The sequence below is a fragment of the Ranitomeya variabilis genome, chromosome 4 (assembly GCF_051348905.1).
Source record: "Ranitomeya variabilis isolate aRanVar5 chromosome 4, aRanVar5.hap1, whole genome shotgun sequence".
Lineage (NCBI taxonomy): Eukaryota > Metazoa > Chordata > Amphibia > Anura > Dendrobatidae > Ranitomeya > Ranitomeya variabilis.
This window is the reverse complement of record NC_135235.1, coordinates 718,305,268-718,319,411: the sequence shown is the minus strand read 5'-3', so window position 1 is coordinate 718,319,411 and position 14,144 is coordinate 718,305,268. Positions and strand designations below refer to the sequence as shown.

At 45.0% G+C, this 14,144-nt stretch overlaps 1 protein-coding gene across 1 annotated transcript in view; it reads left to right on the top strand.

The window, feature by feature from the left end:
- Positions 1-14,144, top strand: part of LOC143766582 (uncharacterized) — a 74,151-nt gene that overhangs the window by 40,646 nt on the left and 19,361 nt on the right. The window contains exons 9-12 of the mRNA XM_077254365.1: positions 81-260; positions 341-464; positions 1,123-1,220; positions 1,428-1,521. Coding sequence (XP_077110480.1) covers positions 81-260; positions 341-464; positions 1,123-1,220; positions 1,428-1,521 — 496 coding nt within the window. The remainder of the gene's footprint in view (positions 1-80; positions 261-340; positions 465-1,122; positions 1,221-1,427; positions 1,522-14,144) is intronic.

The window sequence follows — 14,144 nt, the reverse complement described above, 5'->3', positions numbered from 1 at the left end:
AACAGATGGACAGAACTGGAGAGGTGAGGACTCTGGAAATGTCTGTAGTGAGATTTATTAATGTGTCTCTCCATAACCAGGATTACACAGTAGTGAAGAAGACCTCTAGTGAGCGCTGTCAGGACCCTGTGTCTGAGGGATGGGGAAGACCCCTGAGCCCAATCACGGGGCCTCAACCTCACCCTCTGATACATGAGGACATCAATGACCAGAAGATCCTAGAACTCATCTACAAGATGATTGAGCTGCTGACTGGAGAGGTGACTGCTGGGAATGTGGGACATTGTACAGTACTGCTATGAAGGGATCGAGGGGATGACGGTATCATTGTATGTGTCAGGTTCCTATAAGGTGTCAGGATGTCGCTGTCTATTTCTCCATGGAGGAGTGGGAGTATTTAGAAGGACACAGAGATCTGTATAAGGATGTAATGATGGAGGTTCCCCAGCCCCTCACATCTCCAGGTAATAGACAGGACTAAATACACACGGCCTATAATTATCTGTCTTTAAAGGGAACCTGTCACCCTGGTTTTTCATTCGGAGATAAAAATACCGCTACATAGGGCATGAGCTGTGCTTTACAAAAGTGTTTTTTTTCTACCCTGATTCCCCACCTAAGCTGCCGAAATTACTTCCTGTGGCCGCGCGTGCGCAGTTGGAGCGCTCTGCTGCCCGAGGCTTCAGGAAAATGGCCGCGGGCTGCCGCGCGTGCGCAGATGGAGATCGCGGCGGCCATTTTCCTGAAGCAGAGTTCGCATCGCGGCCACAGGAAGATGGCCGCCCCCACCGATCACCAGGGATATAGCGCAGAACGCGCTATTTTTCGTCACCTGCGCAGTCGCAAACCACTACGCCACCAACGGAAACCTAAGCAAGATCTGGGGGAAGAAACAGCTTCGTCACCACGCCCATATGACCAGACCAGCATGATTGACAAGCGAAAACGGCGACTTTGGTAAGTAATTTCGGCAGCTTAGGTGGGGAATCAAGGTAGAAAAAAAACACTTTTGTAAAGCACAGCTCATGCCCTATGTAGCGGTATTTTTATCTCCGAGTGAAAAACCGGGGTGACAGGTTCCCTTTAAAGAATGAATTCAGTCTTTGTATGTTTTTCCTCCAGATCTATCCAGTAAGAGGACAACACCAGAGAGATGTCCCCGTCCTCTTCTTCCACAGGACTGTAAACAAGAAAATCCCAATATTCCTCAGGATCATCAGGTAGATGGAGAGAAGATGTCATGAGATCTCACCTATGATGTGTAGACAATTAAGACTGCTGTGAAGATCTTGTGTTCAGTCTTGATTTATCCCCAAGTATTGTATGTGTTATACTTGTGTAATGAGAATGGTGGAGATGGCAGGATTAGAGCTGATCATAGATATGACTTTTCCATCTGTCTGTGACTTTTACAATATTTGTTTCAGGTTGAAGAAGATCTGACCCATATTAATACTACAGAGACATATGGGAGGGGTGATGACTGGTATAAAGAGGAGATTCCTACATATGACTACCCAGGTGAGTAGTAACCACTAAATGCAGAGAAGTGACAGATTCTTCTCAGTCACCGGCTGTGGCTGTTTTATCGGTGGTGTAGTCCGGCTGTATTACCATGATCGCCATTTTGCCTCTAGACCACAACATTCTCCTCCATTCAAAACTGTTCAAGTGACTTTGGGCATTGAAAGCCCTTTCATATAGAACTTACAACCTGGAGGATCCACCTACCCTCTGGGGATGGAAGATGGTGATCGTTACCTGCCCAGATCTGTAAACTACAAAGCCAAATGACAGCATAGGTAGAATGTGCTGACAAGTTAGAAAATCACTTGAGGAAAAGTATTATGATGGGTCTGTAAGAGAAAGCGGAGGGTAATGATGCTGTTGGCTTCCTAGATCCCTGATATCTTATTGGATGAATCTCCCTTCTCTCCCTTCTGTGCTGTTGAATTTGCTCATATGGTCCCTACAAGACCAGGTCCAGTCTTTCTGGCCAAACTTTGCTTTTATGATCGACAACATTAAGCATTGAGCAGTGAGGGCCAAGTGTGAATTTCTGTACAATAACAGGATATTTTTCTTCCCGATGTGACAAAAGTATTCTAGGAGTGATACCTTAATTGGCTAACCAGAAAATAATATGTTTGCAGCTTTCAGAGCACAGGTGTGAATTGTATCCATGTAGTGACTCATAAATCCAGGTGTTAAATGGAGTCCTAGTGTCAAACCTTTTAGTATTAAGACTTTTATGTCTGTCATACAATGTCCAGTTCCAGAGAAATGTTTTCCCACAGGCGTGTCCCCAATATGAGCCAAGCACAGGAGAAATGCATGTTCTATGAAAGGGACTAACATTCTGTCCTACAAAACAGCTTGGTAGGGCTCAGTTCTGTAGCGATATCGAGGAATTCTTCCACAGATAGCTACTCAAAGAATTCTTTCATAACAGATATCGCATCACAAGACAATGTGAACGACACAGCAAATAAGTAAAAGAGGACAAACTGGACCCCGCAACCTGGCGACAACCAAACAATGACTGTTTTCGTAAAAAAGTTAAATCTGACATTTTGGACAGACACCATAAAGTGCCGCAAAATATCACTATGGAGGAAAGAAAAGCCATACAATCCTTAAAAGCCAATAACAATATCATCATCAAACCGGCAGACAAAGGAGAAGCTGTGGTCATCATGAACATGACAGATTGCATCCAGGAAGCAAACAGACAACTCTTGGATATAAAATGCTACACTCCGGGGGGGGGGGGGGGCTATGTAGCTGTGGAGGAGAGACGTGCCTCGTGAGCGCTCCGGCCATTCTGATTTTATCCTGCCATTAAGACCCCTTATCTACCAGCGGTACCGGCTGGTATTGGCGCCTTGGGACCCCAGGAGTCGGGTAACCTTCCCGAACGGCTGCCGTGAGGACCCGGGACGCAGGAATTTGTGTGTGGTCTGGACAGGCGGAGGGTATCTGTGCAGCGGCGGCCATCTTGGTGCGTGCGCTCCAGCGAGACAGGACGCAGCGCCACCATCTTTTGATATCGGGCTTTTCCTCTGCTGGACCTGGTGGAGCTGCGGACTTCAGCGGTGAGCGCTGTGAGGCATTGACGTGAGGGAGCTGAGAGTTCCGGGACGGGCGGCGGTGCCTGCAGGGGGCAGCGGCCATTACTACTGCGCACGCCCTAACAGTAGGGGAAGAGGCGCTCCTCATTACTCTGGCGGTGCTGCCCAGGAGGTGAGCGGATAGCCTGGGATAATACAGGGGTGGTGTGGTGTGTGCCCTGAAAGATTGGGCCCTGCGCCCCCCCCCCTGCCAGACACACTTCTCCTGCCAGTGCCATAACTTTGGAGGGATTAACACACTCCCTGCTGTTCCTCCTGTGGAGACTGTGGGCCTGCTCCGAAATATAGCACCTCAGTGAATGTTACAACTGATACCCTTTATAACCCTCTATACGCCAGCTGCCTGTCCAGTGGACTTTTTTCTCTGGGATACAGCCCTATATCCTGTTGTGCCTGCTGACTTGTATAGCTCCTTCTGATGTCCACCATGCATCACTCCAAAGGAGCAGGGGCTGTTGACAAATTAAGGAAATACGCCAGGGAAGATCCCCCTGATAATGTACGCACTCTCAGGAATAATTCTACGCCGGCCCAGCGTAAAAATCGCCTCTCTGATAGTAATGAGGAGGGAGAGCAAGAAGAACTGACCCTTAAACAAGCATCTGAGCGATTAATGCAGGCTATATCCCTCACTAGATCATCCCTTACTGAAAAGATAGAGGACATGCACACTGAGGTGGGTCGTCTGCGGCATGATATGCAGGCCATGAGAGGGCGTATTTCAGAGGTTGAAACATGAGTGTCCCATATAGAGGATACCGTCACCCCTATGGAGACTACCCTGGCAAAAGCCGCTGGCTCTATAAACACCTGGAAACAAAAGGCAGATGATCTGGAGAATAGATTACGCCGCAATAACATTCAAATTATTGGCCTGCCAGAACGCTCAGAGGGTCAGCAGCCTGAACAATTCCTGGAAGACTGGCTTAAAACCTCTCTGGGGAACGGATTCTCCTCAACATTCTCGGTGGAAAGGGCCCATAGGGTCCCAACGAGACCTCTCCCCCCTGGAGCTCCGCCTAGACCTCTTTTGGCATGCCTCCTCAACTGCAGGGATAGGGATGCTATTCTTCGCTTGGCGCGGCAGAAGGGCCCTATCAAATTCAATAATGCTACCATATCGATTTTCCCGGACTTCTCCATGGAGCTCCAGAAACAGCGGGCACGGTTTATGGAAATCAAGAAACAACTTGGGGATAAAAATATTATTTATTCCATGCTTTATCCAGCTCGACTGCGTATAGTCCACGACGGTTCCTCCTTATTCTTTACGGACCCGGCGGAGGTGGCCGAATGGTTACGGTCCTACAAGGTGCCTACTATGAAAGATTCCTAATTTGTTCTTTCTGTTTAATGGTAACATAAATGCAGCTCTTCATATGGGTGCTGAGCTTATCTATAATATCGGACGCTGGAGTCAGTGGGGGTATCCCCTTTTCTATTTGATCGCAGTAGTACAGGATTGTACTCCTCTACTGTTCAAGTTCTGTTTTGTTTGTTTTTTTGTATTAGTTTTGACTGTTTGATGTGTATGGTCGCCGCCAATACTATTCTTGTGCCTTGTGTGGTGTCTCTGAACCTGACCCGAGTAACAATTCACATCTTCCTTTCTTTTAAGTATAAACATGGGGTCTGAGATTATATTTATGACCTGAAATATACGGGGTATTAAAACCCCCCGGAAGAAAATCAAAGTATTTTCGCAGATTAAACGGTATCGCCCGCATGTTGTAGCACTGGTGGAGATGCATCTAACTAGAGATACAGCCCGACATACACAAAAACCGTGGGTGCAGTGGTTTCTCCACGCATTCCACACCAGCTACTCGAGAAGGGTCTCTTTGTTAATGCACAGGGATGTTAGATGGGAGGCCAGGGAAGCACGACGGGATCCTGAGGGTCGCTTTGTCTTTGTGCATGCATTTGTTAACTCGCGTAAATATGTGATATTATGTATCTATAACCCCCCCGGCTAACACTTCGGTCCTTTGCATGGCATTGGGTTTCTCCTTAAATTATCCTGACGCCAGTGTTATTTGTATGGGAGATTTTAACCTAGTCATGGATGGTTTTCTGGACAGATTGAGACTGGATGACACGACAGCTGGGGAGCTCCTATCCCAGCCCCCCTCCCAGTTGGCGCTGTTTATGGGTGGTAGCAGATAGCTGGACTTATGGAGAGTACGTCACTCTGAGACTAAAGGGTATACCTGCCACTCATCCACCAAGCGATCTTTGTCTCGCATAGACTACATATTCGGTTCTAGTAATTTGGCACTAGTGTTGAACATGGCAATAGAGGGATTTCGGACCACAATCCAGTTATCCTTAAACTTAAATATGGACAATCATATAATATGTCCTGGAAGTTGAATCCTTTCAGGTTAAAATTAATAGACTCTAGTGATAGAACGGTTGACCAGCTGAATTGTTTTATCTCAACTCATCCGGAACCCCCAAATCTTGGTCTGTTTTAGGATACCCTAAAAGCCTATTTAAGGGGGTGCTTGTCCTCCACAATTTCTTATATCAAAAGGATAACGGCGAGGGAGGATGAGGAGATAGAGCAGGAGCTGAAAGACTCGGAGGCTGCCTATATAACTAGTCAAACTAGTGGTAACAGGGCCGAGTGGCTTGCTTCCCAGAGGCTATATGCTCAACATACAGACGCTAAGTCAAAACGCAAATTATTCTTTACCCGTCAATCCTACTTTGAACTAGGGAACCAGGCCAGTACACTCCTGGCTTTCTTAGTGCGCCAACATAACACCTCTAACACTATACTACAAATCTGTACACTTGATGGCTCGCTGGTATCTTCTACAGATGAGATACTTCAATGTTCTCATGATTACTATGAAGCGTTATATAGATCTGGTAGTGGTCTTGATGTTTTTGAATGTTTGGCTTATTTATCAGATATAGTGTTTCCTTTATTGAGTCCAACCCAGCGGGCCTTTATGGACGCTGAGTTCGCCCTGGAGGAAGTGGAACAAGCTATGGCGGATATGGCCACTGGGAAAGCCCCTGGGCCTGATGGGTTTCCCATTGAGCTCTACAAGAAATATCGAGATCAACTGGCACCACTCTTACTGAAGGTATTTCGGGAAATATGGGAGGGAGGATCTATTCCCGAAACATTTTATGATGCAAATATTGTTATGGTCGGGAAAGAGGGGAAGGATCCTTTGGAATGTGGATCGTATCGTCCTATATCGTTGGTAAATGTAGATTATAAAATTTTTACTAAAATCTTGGCTACTAGACTGAACACAATTATATTAGACCTTATACACCCAGACCAGATTGGCTTTATGCCTGGGAAAAGCACCTCCATTAATATTAGATGGGTTCAGTCAGTGATTCAGTATAGCTCTCTAGAAACAGATAACTGGGCACTGGCATCGTTAGATACAGCCAAGTCTTTTGACTCTCTCGAGTGGCCCTTCCTCTCTGCATGTTTAAGGAAATACGGTTTAAATTTTTGAGAGGGATAGGTATACTATATATGAAGCCCAGGGCACGTATAGTTGTGAATAATGCCATTTCTGAGCCTTTTTCCCTGTATAGGGGAACTCGTCAGGGATGTCCTCTATCCCCGGCTCTCTTCGCCTTGGCAATAGAGGCTTTGGCAATACGCATAAGGACCTCCAATTGCATTAAGGGAATAAATATTGCAGGTTGAGTGGATACCATTGGTCTCTATGCTGACTATTTGGTGATATTTATGGACAAAGTAGAGGAAACGTTACCACTAGTGATAACGACTATAGATAAATTTAGCAAATTCTCAGGTCTCTATATAAACTGGGATAAATCTGCTGTGTTCCCTCTCTCACATACCTCAGCACTCTGCCTTGAAACTCTCTCGTCGCTACCCATTGTTTCCAGTTTCAAATATTTAGGTATCCACATGTCTCAACATAGTCAATTAGATCTACAACTTAATGTCTATCCACAATTAGATTTGGTCAAAACTAAATTTGCAACCTGGAACAAACTCCCGCTCTCTGTCGCCGGCCGTATTAACCTAATAAAAATGATATTGCTCCCCAAACTTAGCTACTGCCTTCAACATAGTGCCGTGCCCATACCCAAACACTTCTTTGCGAGTTTAAATTCCCTGGTTACATCCTTTATATGGGGGAAGACTAGACCCAAACTTAAATTATCTGCATTACAGAGGCTGAAGCAGGGGGGTGGCGTGGCTTTGCCGGACTTCTACCTATATTATCTCGACGGTCAGGCTAAGGCGATAAATAAATGGATGCCCAATAATTCCCTGTCTAACTCGGAGAGCCATTTGTTCCATTCTGCCCGGGTTGATTGTCCACTGGGGTTTCTAGAACTAGAGAAAGTTAATGCTCCCCGTTTGCTGCCTTTACTCCGGTTGGCACGACTAATATGGAGGCAAATTAAAAAAGTCATTGGATTTGTAGATGTAGTAGTTGAAATGCCCCTGTGGAATAATAGTTACTTTCCGGGACTATTGAGCCATCCATCCACTGATTTTTGGATTTCATATGGTGTTCTCTCGGTGGGAGATGTATATAACCAAGGGATTTTTGTATCCTTCGAACAACTACAGAATACTCACAGTATTCCGAGATCTCAGTTCTTCCGTTATCTGCAGCTAAGATCAGCCTTTCAATCACACATGCGGAATATGGGTACAGATCGAGCTATTTCATCTTTACCTTTGATCGGTATTCTCAACTCACAGGGTCCTCAAGGACTTATTTCCTCCTTATATACCTATTTGTTGTCCATGGGAGTTGGGTCTACTATAAAATCAAAGGGAAGTGGGAGGGACTTCTTCCTGATGTATCGGGAGAAGAGTGGGAGGATATTCCGGAGTCCCCAACTAAAGTCTCTCCCTCAATTAATAATAAAATAACCCAGTTGTATATCATATATCAGTCTTATTTGACCCCGGTGCGACTTTTTAAAATGGGCCGCCTCCGTTCGTCAGATTGCTTGAGGTGCCACTCAAGTGATGCAGATTTCGTTCATATGATTTGGAAGTGCCCTGTTACTCTTCATTATTGGAAGGAGGTGACGACATTATTAACATCCTTATTACTGATTCTTGTCCCACTTGAACCACTGATCTGCTTGTTTGGGGTGTGGGATGCGGAAGCTTGGGATCACTATACCGGAATATTTCTACGAGAGGCACTTTTTATGGCACGGAAGGTGTTAGCATTACGATGGATGGGTGATTCCTGCCCATCTCTCAGAGCCTGGGTCAATCTGGTGAATTCGATCATCCCGTATGAACGTACACTATATCAAAATAGAGGATGTCCAGGTAAATTCTAGAAGATCTGGGGTAGATGGAACTCCTGTTATAATACTTTATAATCCCCATTAACTTGAGAACTATCCGAGAGTTGGGCTCGTGGTTTAGGGGGCATCACTTAAAAGGTGAAATCTATATGGAACCTCCTTTTTTGGCAGCGTACTATTGAAAGTTAATGTAGTTAATGTTATATAATAGGTAATTTATAAGACATCAGTGATTCAACATGCACAGTTTGTTACTTTTGCAATATTTTTAGATATGATGATGCATTGCAACCATCTGTATTCCATACTGTAATTGATAATAACGAATGCAAACGTGTGTATTGTATAGTTTATTCTGGAATTAATAAACTAATTAAAAAAAAAAAATGCTACACTCCACTTCAGGGAGATCCGACCAAAAAATACACAGAGGAACTAGCACATCTCATCAATGGATTTGATTCTACTTCATCCTCAATGCTGGAACTAAAGGTACCTTCACACTGAGCAACTTTACAACAAGAACGACAAAGATCCGTGACGTTGCAGCGTCCTGGATAGCGATCTCGTTGTGTTTGACACGCAGCAGCGATCTGGATCCCGCTGTGATGTCGCTGGTCAGAGCTGGAAGTCCAGACCTTTATTTCGTCGCTGATCGGCGTATGTGACACCGATCCAGCGATGTGTTCACTTGTAAACAGGGTAAATATCGGGTTACTAAGTGCAGGGCTGCGCTTAGTAACCCGATATTTACCCTGGTTACCATTGTAAAAGTTAAAAAATAAATAAATAAACACACTACATACTCACCTTCTGATGTCTGTCACGTCCCCCGGCATCCACGCGCTGCTGCCGAGACCTTTCCCTGCACTGACTGTCAGCGCTAGCCGTAAAGCAGAGCACAGCGGTGACGTCACCGCTGTTACTGCCGGCGCCGCTGACACATTCAGTGCAGGGAAAGCTCTCTGTAGCAGCGCGTGGACGCCGGGGGACGTGACAGACATCAGAAGGTGAGAATGTAGTGTGTTTTTTTTTTTTACTTTTACAATGGTAACCAGGGTAAATATCGGGTTACTAAGCGCGGCCCTGCACTTAGTAACCCGATGTTTACCCTGGTTACCCGGGTGCTGCAGGGGACTTCGGCATCGTTGAAGACAGTTTTAACGATGCCAAAGTCTTTCCCCTGATCGTTGGTCGCTGGAGAGAGCTGTCTGTGTGACAGCTCCCCAGCGACCACACAATGACTTACCAACGATCACGATCGCTGGTCGTGATCGTTGGTAAGTCGCTAAGTGTAACGGTACCTTAACACCAGACGATCCCCAAACAGGTACCTTCTACATGTTGCCTAAAATACATAAAGAAGGTAATCCTGGGAGGCCTATCTTCTCTGGTATTGGGACTTTAACTGAGAATATCTCAGGCTGGGTTGAGAACATTCTGAAACCCTTAGTGAGGCGCACACCCAGCTATATCCAGGACATCACGGATACTCTTTGCAAATTGTCAGCGCTGGGCCCACATCCAGAGGACATGATACTAGCCACCATGGATGTAGAGTCTCTCTATTCCATCATTCTTCATGAGGATGGAATTGCAGCATGCAAATATTTCCTTCAAAAGAGCAATCTAGCCATAGAACCGGCACTGCAATTTATCAGGTTTGTGCTCCATCACAACTATTTTTCTTTTGGGAACAATTTATACCAACAGTGTATGGGCAGCGCCATGGGAAGCAAAATGTCCCCACAATATGCTAACTTATTTATGGCGAAACTGGAGGAAGAATTTGTCATCTTGCTCTGCTAAACCTCTTGCATACTTTCGCTACATTGATGATCTGCTAATAATCTGGACAGGCTCAAAAGATAATCTACTCACCTTCCACAATAACTTCAACAAGTACCACCCAACCATCAAGCTCGCCCTCAACTTTTGAACGATCCAAATACATTATCTGGACATGACCATATACATCAAGGACGAGGCCATACAAACATCAATTTACCATAAGCCCACAGGACGTCCGGCATATCTTAGATGGACCATCTTTCATCCAAGACACACAAAAAAATCCATCATCTACAGTCAAGCTCTGAGGTATATTCGGATCTGTTCAGACAGTAAAGAAAGGGAACTACAGCTGCTATCACTGAGGAACACATTCCTACAACAAGGATACCATCCACTGGTAATAGATGATCAGATCCACAGGGCTACAAGGATCCCAAGAAACGCAAGAAACGGCCTCCTGGATTACACACTGAGGGAGGACAACAACAGGGTGCCTCTTGTGGTCACATACAACCCCCACATGAGCATCCTAAGGAAAATTTGGTGCTGATCTCCAACCCATATTCCACAGAGACCACAAATTGAAAGACATATTCCCAGAACTACCACTTCTCTCCTATAAATGGCCCCCTAACTTAAGGAATCTCCTTGTCAGAAGTGTCCTGTCATCACCATCAGTGACTGGCACATTCCCACGTAACAATAAAAAATGCAAAACTTGTACTCACATATTACCAACAAATATAGTCCGTGTACCAAACACAAATCAGGACTATAAGGTCATGGGTTCCTTCTCATGTACATCCTCCAACGTGGTGTACATGATACAATGTATGAGATGCCCTGGAAGTTCTATATTGGGGAAACCATGCAAAAACTACTACAAAAAAACTAGAATGAATCTACACAGACACACAATCAGGAATGAAATGGACACGACTGTTGGAAAACATTTCTCTGGACCTGGACACAGTATGACAGATTTAAAAGTCTTAATACTAAATGGTCATTTTAAGGATGACAGAGAAAGAAAAATGTGAGAATTCAAACTAATGAAGATGTTCAATTCTTTAACACTAAGACTCAATTTAACACCTGGATTTATAAGTCACTACATGGATACAATTCACACCTCCACCAGACAGACTCCATATAACTAAGAACTTCATTCCCACTGCCTCTCCATTTGTAAGAAAATACCTAATCATATTTCCTTGCTTTATCTTTAGGAGGCATCATCCTTCCCACCCCTGAACAAATGTCCTACTGTAGTATTCTTTAAAGGGCCACTGTCACCCCCTCCAGCCGTTATAAACTAAAAGAGCCACCTTGTGCAGCAGTAATGCTGCATTCTAACAATGTGGCTCTTTTAGTTTTTGTTGCTGTTATTCTCAAAATAAAGCGTTTTATAATTTTGCCCAAATACCTGTCTTTCGCCATGGAGGCAGGTCTGAACCCCCCTCTTTGAAGCGCCCAACTGCCGTCAGTCATCTCTTCTTGGGCGCTGGTCGCCGCCCCCTCAGCGATGTTTTCCTCTGAAATCCGGCGCCTGCTGTTGTGAATTCTATTTTTGGGCTCCCTCTAGTGGTCACAAGCGGTACTGTGTAGTGTTGTCTTTCTGCAGGTTGGCTGCATCAGCTGGTTCGTTATCCTTGGTCGGTTTCCTATTTAGCTCACCTGGAGACTCAGTTCCTTGCCTGCTATCAATGTATTCAGTGCTCTTCAGATTCCTTGTGTCTACCTTGCTCCCAGTCTCTCCAAGACAAGCTAAGTTTTTGTTTGATCATTTTTTGATTATCAGTGTTCATTATGTTTTTTAGTCCAGCTCACTAAAATGTGATTTCCTCGCTTGCTGGTTGCTCTAGGGGACTGAGTTTCTCCCCCCACACCGTTAGTTGGTGTGGGGGTTCTTGAAATCTCAGAGTGGATATTTTGTAAGGGTTTTTTACTGACCGCATAGATTCCCTTTTCTATTCTCTGCTATCTAGTATTAGTGGGCCTCATTTGCTGAATCTGCTTTCACCCCTGTGTATGTGCCTTCCTCTTACCTCACCGTTATTATCTGTTGGGGGCTTCTATATCTTTGGGGATTATTTCTCTGGAGGCAAGAGAGGTCTTTTCTTTCTCTCTAGGGGTAGTTAGTTCCTCAGGCTGGCTCGAGACGTCTAGGATTTTTAGGCACGTTCACCGGCTACTTCTAGTGTGTTTGGATAGGTTCAGATTTGTGGTCAGTCCAGTTTGCCACCTCCCTAGAGCTTGTCCTATGTTTGTTACTTAGCTGGAGTAATTTGTGATCCTCAACCACTAAGGATCATAACAGCCTGCACTGTGCTCTTCTGCCTGGGGCAGGCGCATTGAGCATTGGCAGTCATAGCTCAGATGCCGGGTTCCGGACTGCGCCTGTGCGGGCAGTGCGGCCACCCTGCTACTGAATCCCCGCCCCGCAGTGTGTTATGCATTATGCACAGTGCGGGGCTGGGATTCCTAGGCACGGCACAGGCGCAGTCCGGAACCCGGCATCTGAGCTATGACTGCCAATGCTCAATGCGCCTGCCCCAGGCAGAAGAGCACAGTGCAGGCGCCGGATTTCAGAGGAAAACATCGCTGAGGGGGTGGCGACCAGTGCCCCAGAAGAGATGACTGACGGCAGTTGGGCGCTTCAAAGAGGGGGGGGTTCAGACCTGCCTCCATGGCGAAAGACAGGTATTTGGGCAAAATTATAAAATGCTTTATTTTGAGAAGAACAGCAACAAAAACTAAAAGAGCCACCTTGTTAGAATGCAGCATTGCTGCTGCACAAGGTGGCTCTTTTTAGTTTATAACGGCTGGAGGGGTTGACAGTGGCCCTTTAAATGTTGTGCTTTTTTCTTATTAATCTATTTGTAATCTTGCCTGAAGAAGGAGCCACTGTGCTCTGAAAGCTGCAAACATATTATTTTCTAGTTAGCCAATAAAGGTATCGCTCCTAGAATACTTTTGTCATCATTGGGCAGAAAGTATTCACATCGATTGTACAATAACAGCAGAGTTTTCCTTTATCCTGAAATTTCAATTTCTTTTAGAGCCAACTAACTTCAAGGAAGATTGTGATAAACTACATAAAAACATTACACCTGTGCCATGATATATCTCTGAGCTGTGTGTGGCTGATGGCTGTAATGTACATGTATTCACACCTGCAGGAGATGTGTTGGCTCCAGTCCTGGCTTCATGGCTTCACTCCATGTTATAAATGACATTATGTTTTCAATCATAAGGAATTCAGATTACTGCACAATCTCTCCTGAAATCGGGAGCAATATTATTTTCTCTAATCTTCTGGTCAGGACTCATAGTAGCTTCAATGGTCCACCATAAATGAGTGCAACTCCGGTTTAATGTTGAAGTTCTTCCCTCGTTCATACGTTGTTGTTGGGAATGTAATATATATTAAAAAAATTTATTTATTTTTACCTGTTCATTCTGTATGATAGTTTAATTGAGGTGGGATTGAGCTGCCTCACTTATGTGAGTCTGTAACTCCCTGATAGTCTTAAAAAAAAAAAAAAAAGCTCTCCATTGATACCTGGTGATGAAATCCGTCTTGTGGTTTTTCTCATTAATGAGATTCTCTGTTATGACCCCAATGGCGAGGGTCTCAGAGGAACGTGGAAGTCTGCAGAATACAAAAATCCAGCTCATAGGGCAGTGGTAACTGGGTTGACCATATATCTACTCCTAACGCCAACACTAGAAGTAGCCGGGGATCATTCCTACGTTGATTCTAGATGACACGCGCCAGCCGGAGAATCTAGCTACCCCTAGTAGAGGAAAACAAAAGACCTTTCTTGCCTCCAGAGAAGGGGACCCCAAAGCTGGATAGAAGCCCCCCACAAATAATAACGGTGAGGTAAGAGGAAATGACAAACACAGAAATGAACCAGATTTAGC